Genomic DNA, 8403 nt, shown 5'->3' with positions numbered 1-8403 from the left:
ATGAAAATGTAACCGCCGACTTTAACTTTGAATCAAATGGGGCAGCGAAGTGAAGATCTTTGCAGATCGATGAACTTCAGCTGGTGAATTCATTTCTCTGTCCTTGTACAAGCGGACATATTGTTTTGACTCTTTATTGCTCTCGATACCGGGGTCGTCTCTCTTCTCTCATTCTTGCAGGTTTTTTAACCTAACACACTCTCTCGCTCTCTGTGTTTTGCAGGAGACACATTTCATCCTCGCCCTGCGGCTCCAGGCGACGACGACGGCGGCGGCGACGATGGCGGCTCTGACCACTGACCGGCTCGTCGGAAGCCTCGCGACGACGCCGTCGCGTCTTTCCCCCCGGCTGCGGCGGTCGCTGACGGGACCCCTCTGAGGATATACTTTCCCCCGCCCCGAGGATTTATCCGTCCGATGTCGTTGCTTTTCCCCAGATGGAGTAAATTTGAAACGTGCCACTTTGCCCTCGTTTCCGCCGGATGGTCGCCGACGCGCCTCGTTCCGAAAGGGATTATTAGCGGCGACCGCGCTCGTCCACTCCGGAGTTAATCGCCGCTTGCTTTTTTTGCCCCAGCGTGATTTTTTATTTTTTTTTGGTATTTTAATGTCCCCGTGCGACCCCCGATAGAAATCCGGGAATCCTGTAGACAGAACGAGAAACGAACCGGTCCGAGAGTCCGCGGCCATGTCCACGTGGAGGCTCCGCCCGGACGCCGGGCGTCAGCTCCCTCAGTCCGCCACCGGGGGGAGCCGGAGGATGGGCCACCGGGCGCCGGGCGGTTCCCGGAGCGCCGCCCGGTGGCTCCTGCTGGGACTGCTGCTCCTGCAGGCGTCATCGTCGTCGTCGTGGGCCCAGCGGCTGGACGAGAGCGACCCGGTGGTCACCACGGCGTACGGCAGGCTGCGCGGCATCAAGAAGGAGCTGAACAACGAGATCCTGGGGCCCGTGGTGCAGTTCCTGGGCGTGCCCTACGCCGCGCCGCCGACCGGCGAGCGCCGCTTCCAGCCCCCCGAGCCGCCGGCGTCGTGGCCGGAGGTGCGCAACGCCACGCGCTTCGCGCCGGTGTGTCCGCAGAGCATCGTGGAGGGGCGGCTGCCGGACGTCATGCTGCCGGTGTGGTTCACCAACAGCGTGGACGTGGTGTCGTCCTTCGTCCAGGACCAGAGCGAGGACTGCCTCTACCTCAACATCTATGTCCCCACGGAGGATGGTGAGTTGGCCCAGAGGGGGGGCAGGATCGGTTCGCCGGGTGCGGCAGGAGGCGGGCGGGGGGGGTTAGGAGGGTGGGCGGGAGTCAAACCCGCAACCCTCCGGTACGGGGTGGGGCTTGTGTCTTTTTTTGGGGGGGGGAGGGGGGGGTGTGTGTCGTTCCATATTCGTGAGAGTGCACTCCTGTCTCGGTGTGTCCCGTGGAGAGAGGGGAAGCATGACCTTGTGCATGTTTTAATGTGCATGACTCTGCTTATCCAACCTGAGAGAGTGAGTGTGACCCCCCCCCACCCCCCCCACCAACCCCCCCGAGTGGCCCGGCGGGACCACGTCCTCCCTCCATCTTATCTCCGTCCTGTCTTCCTCCTCCTCCTCCTCCGAGTCTCTCACTTCTTACTCGCTGCTTTATTTGCTTTCCTCTGCAGCCACCACCTCCTCCCCCCTCCCCCCCTCCCCCCCCCTCCTCCTCCTCCTCCTCCCTCCTTCTTTTATTTCCTCCCATGTCTGGAGCTCATCATAGCACATTGTGCTCCGTCACAATGGCTACAGTTCATTAAACAAGACAGCCATTGTCATGATCATCACCGATTGATTTGGCTGACTGGCTGAGTGACTGGCTCGCCAACTGATAGACTGAATACTGCTCTGATTGAGCCGGTGTGACTCCCCCCCCCCCCCTCTATTCCTCCCCCTTTCCTTCTTCTCTGAGTCTCTCTCAGTCAATCAGCTTTGTGTGTGTGTGCGTGCGTACGCGTGTGCGTGTGTGTGAGCGTGTGTGTGTGTGTGTGCGCGCATGCTAGCTCCTGTGTGCGTCGCGCGTTTAGGGGCTCCATGTTATTCTTTAGTCTTCTATTCATTTTACAGTCAAAAGAATATCCAAGGAATGTGCCAGGAAACCGGGAAAGAAAATATGTAGACAAGGAGGTATGTATGAGCCGAACGCGACCCCCCACCCCCCTACACCACCCCCCCTCCCCCTCCCACCACCACCCGTCCTCCTCCAAGAGTCAAGAGGAGGAAGTGGATGGAGGTCTACAAGCTATTCAGGTCTTGACTCGGCGGCTTGTGTTGGTCTGAGTAGAGAGACGGAGCTTCAGGACATGTTTAACCCTTCGATGCACACGTGGGGTCAAAAATGAACCCCAAGCAGTTCCGATGGAATCGTCTAGGAAACGTTCATTCTTTAGCAACTCCGACAGTCCCACTTACACGTGTGATGTCATCGCTCACATCTCATGCAACTGTGTTGACAGTCAAAGTTGCATCAGATGTGTAAGTGAGACCTTCAGAGTTGCTAAGAATTAAAGTTTCCGAGAAGATTCCGTCGGCACTGCTTGTGGAACAGTGGGGTCGTGATACAAAAACTGCAATTTCTTAAAATTAGTGAAAGGATAAATAAAAATACAAATGGTCTCATGTCACAAACATGTTTTCTGAGGAATACCTGGAATATAGATAGATAGATAGATAATTACTTTATTCATCCCCGAAGGGAAATTGTCTTGTTGCAGCAATCTGGTACATACGAATATTATAAAATACAATAGAACAGTAATAAAAGTAAGAAATAAAAATATAAAAATATCTGGGTATAAGACATAAAGTAAAACACAGAACGGAACATGGGCACTTAGAAATAATCACGAGGTAAAAGCAAGATAAATAAATAGTAAGGTGCAGTGGCAGAGCCATTAGAAGTAGGTATTATATAATAATAATAACAATAATATAGATAACAGTGTGAAATAGTGTATAATAATATGAAAATATTGCAACTCTTTGTTTAAAGATTTTGAAGAATAACAACCCAGTATTTTGCCAAAACGCATTGATTTGAATTGGGGGGGGGGGGGGGGGGTCATTTTTTGACCCCACGTGTGAGAGTGTAGGGCCTGGTAGGTCGTGCCTCCGAGGGTTACGAGGCTCGAGTAGGAAAAGCAAGACGTCACAGCCAGTATTCCTCCCTGGAAGTCCAGCGAGCTGCACGGTGGGGGGGTGGTGGGGGGTGAGATTTTCAGATTCGTCAAACTTTGTAAATCCCCGCCAACGGAAGCGACGACAACATCACACAGACGGGGGGGGGGGGGTGGAAAACCCCCAAAACAAAACAACAACAAACAAAAAAAATCCCTGACTCAGACTTGTAATTTGTAGACCTTGTGATGATGGAGTAGCGGCGAGGTGCAAAGCCGGCGCATTCTCCTCCTCTCGGGTATCGACCGCGAGCTCTCGCCTTGTCAGCGAGTGTGGGCGATTTGATTGGCTGCCAGCGAGAGGGGGGGGGAGGGGGGGGGGGGGTCAGGAGGTTGTGCAGTAATGATGGTTGATGTGCGGCGGGATTGCAAGCATATTAGATCAGGCCCGATGTCCTAAACACCGCACACACACACACACACGCACACGCACACACAACACACACACACACACACACACACACACACACACACACACACACACACACACACACAAGGTGATGTAGCAGTGCGCAGTGTTTAACAAGATGAGCTGAGGCTGGACCTTGACTGTGTAATCTCCATTAAAAGAAAGCAGAGGTTGGTCCAGGCGACTGTATCAAGCACTGTTTCATCAAGATAATTCCCCCCCACCCCCCCCCCCCCCCCCCTCCTCCCCCAGTCGCTCAACCAGCTCCCTCCGTGGATGTTGGTTTGTGTGTGTGGATATGTCAGCGTGAGAGAGTGTGTGTGTGTGTGTGTGTGAGAGAGAGGGAGATGCTGACAGCGTCCTTAATAAGGTCTTGGTGTTAATGTCATTGTCTTGGCGGCTGCCGGCTCCGTCACATATCGTACCTCCCGTCTCGGCCTTGCTCCTCGTGTACATGTCAACTCTCACCTCTCCGCTTCCTGCTCTTCTTCTGACAACTACGTGGTCGGGAAGCACGCCGAGTGTGTTTGACACACAAAGCATCGGTCGTGGAGATTTTCCTTCATTCTGCGGGAGATTTATCTGGATAGTTTCTTTTAATTTTTAATTTAAATTTTTTTCCATCCAGTCTCTGAGCTCCTCAGTTAATTCCGGAACCATCTTTACCTTGTGCAGAGCACAATTCCTCATTATGGCGTTGGGCAGTCGGTCGTTCTAAAGCAGCGTTCCTTCACGAGGAACGTCTCCGACAGCCTTGTGGGGGCGCCAGAGATCAGCGAAGGGCCTCAGGCTCCGCCTCCTCTCAGGTTGTCTACTTACACTTTCATGTGTTCAAGAAATGTATAATACAACAGTTCTATTATTAAAGCAGGGAGAAAAATGGACTATTGCTTTATGTCGCGATGCGTTTGTCCACCGATGTGCGGGAATAGGTTGCGATCAGTGTGCGCATTATTTTGTAATAGCTCACACGTGGTGTTGCGAGAACATTGGTGAGAAGGTCATTTGATGGTTTGAACTGTAACGGGTGTTATAGACCAAGTGACGCCAGTGGCAGATCTCTCGGCATTCTGTGATTACTGTTATTTAAAAACCATAAATGTGTTGCTCACGGTTGTGCAGTTTGCGTGTTTACCCTGCGGCTCTGTAGGTTTTCTCTGGTTGCCATGGACTGAATGTTGCTGCGTTGTTTGCGATCGAGGACCAAACTACATATGCATTTTTATTTTGCGTAAAATTTGAGGATTAACAAAAAAGTCAAGAAAAACACAATAATTACTCCTTCAATCTATCATTTACAGGATACGTGACTTAAAAGGATTCAGACTTACAATCTGAATCCAGTGAGTGACTGATGACTGCTGGTTATATAGTAATAAATACCACAATCTTTACTACAGTCTCACATTTTTGGACGGACTCTACATGGACATCGTGGAAAGAAAGGATGATTAATGAACTCTCAGCTACAAATATATATATAATTGTTTTGGGTTCACATGCTGTATTTTTAGTATTGGACCAAAAGGCCGATGTCAGAGTGAGCAGGTCATGTGACAGTTCACCAAAGAGTCGTGTGAGTCTAACGTGACGTCGTCCGTATTAAATAAATGTAGACTGAATTACGTTCTGCTGGAAAATCATTCGTACGACAACAGCAACTTCATCACCAGAGTATAAATTACACTTTATGCCATCTAATAAGTACTTGTATTGGTTTTAGCTGCTGGTTAGTACTCGTACTTCTGCTCATCCGTTTAAAAAAAGTTGTATCGTTGCATCCCGACTTGTAACCTCCGAACAATTCGAAAAGTTCCAACATGAGGCCATCGTGTGTTTGGAAAATGCTTCTTTACTGACAAAACAATTGAAACTTGATAGAGAGCAAACAGAGAGAGAGGCAGCCAGCAGTGAAGTGATGAAGAGCCGCTGAAGATTCGATGAAGATTTGATGAAGGGCCGATGAAGGCTGATGAAGAGCCGATGAAGAGGCGATGAATTGATGAAGAGTCAAAGAAGTGCTGATGAAGAGTCAATGAAGTACTGATGTAGTGCCAATGAAGGGCTGTTGAAGTACTGATGAAGCGCTGATGAGGAGCCGATGAAGAGCCGATGAAGGCTGATGAAGAGCCGATGAAGGCTGATGAAGAGCCGATGAAGTGTCGATGAAGTGGCGATGAAGGGCCAATGAAGTACCGATGAAGAGCTGATGAAGAGTCAATGAAGTACGGAAGAAGAGCCGATGAAGTACCGATGAAGAGCTGATGAAGAGTCGATGAAGAGTCGATGAAGTACAGAAGAAGAGCCGATGAAGTACCGATGAAGAACCGAAGAAGAGCCGATGAAGTACCGAAGAAGAGCCGATGAAGTACCGATGAAGAACCAAAGAAGAGCCGATGAAGTACAGATGAAGAGCCGAAGGAGAGCTGAAGAAGAACCGATGAAGGGCCGAAGAAGAGCCGATGAAGTACCGAGGAAGAGACGAAGAAGGTCCAATGAAGTTTCGATGACGAACCGAAGAAGAGCCGATGAAGTACCAATGAAGAGCCGATGAAGTACCGAGGAAGAGACGAAGAAGGGCCAATGAAGATTCGATGAAGAACCGAAGAAGCGCCGATGAAGAGCCGAAGGAGAGTTGAAGAAGAACCGATGAAGGGCCGAAGAAGAGCCGATGAAGAGCCAATGAAGTACCGATGAAGAACCGAAGAAGAGCCGATGAAGAACCGAAGAAGAGCCAATGAAGTACCGATGAAGAACCGAAGAAGTGCCGAGGAAGTACCGATGAAGAACCGAAGAAGCGCCGATGAAGTACCGATGAAGAGCCAAAGGAGAGCTGAAGAAGAACCGATGAAGTCCAGATGAAGAGCCGATGAAGTAACGAGGAAGAGACGAAGAAGAGCAATGAAGATTCGATGAAGTACCGCTGAAGAGCCGATGAAGAGCCATGAAACAATACATACACATGGAGCGCGTGGCGAGGCAGAGCAGAGTAAACTGCAGATCTCATCTCAACGACCTCATAAGGACCGTCGTTCGGTGCCGAGTTGTGCTGGAAGGAGATTTAAAAAGTCAAACTCTGTATAGTTAAAAGTAGCACGCGAGTCGTCTGTGGGAGGGAGTTTGGTCATTAAGTGACCACGTGCCGGGACGTCCGTTTCTGTTTCTGAGATCTGAGGACGCGGCGCCGCGGTTCGTCTTCTTCGCTCTCCACAATGTTCCATTAATCCCTGAAACCGTCTAGAAACGTCCCGTCGCTGGACGGACGTCCATCAGACCTCCAGCTCAGAACAAACATCCTCCAGCCCGGCTGATGGAAGTGCAGCACAACAACCATCTTTTAGACCCGACAAAATAAGATGCTTGACGATGGAAACCGTGAGCTTAAAGGACCCTTGAAGGAAGTAATACGTACTTGAGGGTACTTCAATGGTTCACTGATCAAAGAGTCTTTTTCTTGCAGCAAATTTATGCAACTTCGAGGTTCGTATTTGTGCAGTGGTCATATATCGCACAGACCGCTGTGCGAGTTTACCACAATAAGACGCCGGTTTTGTTTTTTTGTTGTTGTTTTGGAATAGTTTTCATGTATACGCCAGCAACATTTTTGAAAACAGTGTTCATTCACATGAAAACGGGAGGAATGGTGAAAATGATGTCGTTTTCATGTCCGACCACTAGAAGGGTGCTGCTGTTTTGTTTTTTGTAGTGAAAACACACACACACACACACACACACACACACACACACACACACACACACACACACACACACACACACACGCAAAACAGGCAAAAATTCCTACTTTTTTTTTTTTTACACTAATGTATTCCAAGTACCAACCAATAAATAAATAAATAAATAAATAAATAAAAGCGATGCTGCCGTTGACGTGAGTAATTTATAACTTAAAAGCCTTTCGCTGATTCGGGTGTATTTTTCCAACCAGTTGAACAATGAGCTTCTTCAAACGAGTTTTATGTGTCTTGGCCGCCCTTGAATTGTGAGCTTATCCAATCAGACGAGTATTTTCCCCTCACCCCGTCTCACCCCCACGTCTTCGGAACACATTAGAGGCGACGCAAGGGAATTAATAATGAACAATCAACGGTGAAATTTATGTACGAGCACACACATCACCCCACCCCCATTTTTTTTTTTTTTTAAACAAAGCATGGCCTCCATTCAGATTCCACTTCAAGTCAATTAAGTTAGAAGTGAGTCCCGCGCTACTGTCCACGCAAATATGAAACTTGGAGAGTGAACATTGTCTGCAAGTAGCACAAGTGTAGGGGCCATACAAGACTGGGGTCAACTCTGAGAGCCATTAAATGAGAATTGTTGGCTCATTAATGTTTTCTAGCGGGAACGGCTGCCGCCGCTCTCGGTTCTCAGCGACAGCCTCTATTATTAACCACCTCGTCCTACAGTCTGCTTCATACGCCGTTCACTTCTCTTCTCTCTTCTCCGTCAACAACTCCAAATCTGCTCCCAGGTTTTTCTTCTCAATAATCCGTTTGTTGTCGTTAACCCTTCGCGCAGGCACTTACTGGAACTCTTTTGACTGTTAAAGTTTTAAGGTTTTAATGGGAGGAGGCTTTTTTTTAAATGTGGAAAGAGCAAGTAAGGGAGTATGAAACCGACCACAATTGTACGTCATGCGAAGTTGCAGGTAGTTTTGAAAAAAACTACAGCTCAACAAAGTATGGATTCAATTGGCAAAAGAGTACATATTGTGACATATTCTATATATTTGCTTAGAACTACATTTCACCTTGTTTTAAAGCAAATACAAATGCAAAGACGCAAAA

At 48.8% G+C, this 8403-nt stretch overlaps 1 protein-coding gene across 2 annotated transcripts in view; it reads left to right on the top strand.

Annotated features, from left to right (window-relative positions):
- Positions 1-1093: 1093 nt before the first annotated feature.
- nlgn1 (neuroligin 1) overlaps positions 1094-8403 on the top strand; it is a gene marked incomplete at its 3' end in the record, with an annotated part of 292084 nt that continues 284774 nt past the window's right edge. For both annotated transcript variants that reach the window (XM_080506556.1, XM_080506555.1), the window contains exon 1: positions 1094-1214. In XM_080506556.1, coding sequence (XP_080362682.1) covers positions 1109-1214 — 106 coding nt within the window. In that variant the 5' untranslated portion in view covers positions 1094-1108. The remainder of the gene's footprint in view (positions 1215-8403) is intronic.

Source organism: Blennius ocellaris, assembly GCF_963422515.1.
Source record: "Blennius ocellaris genome assembly, chromosome: 12".
NCBI classification, from domain to species: domain Eukaryota; kingdom Metazoa; phylum Chordata; class Actinopteri; order Blenniiformes; family Blenniidae; genus Blennius; species Blennius ocellaris.
Note: the sequence above shows the minus strand (reverse complement) of the source record. Positions and strands in the feature narration are given on the sequence as shown.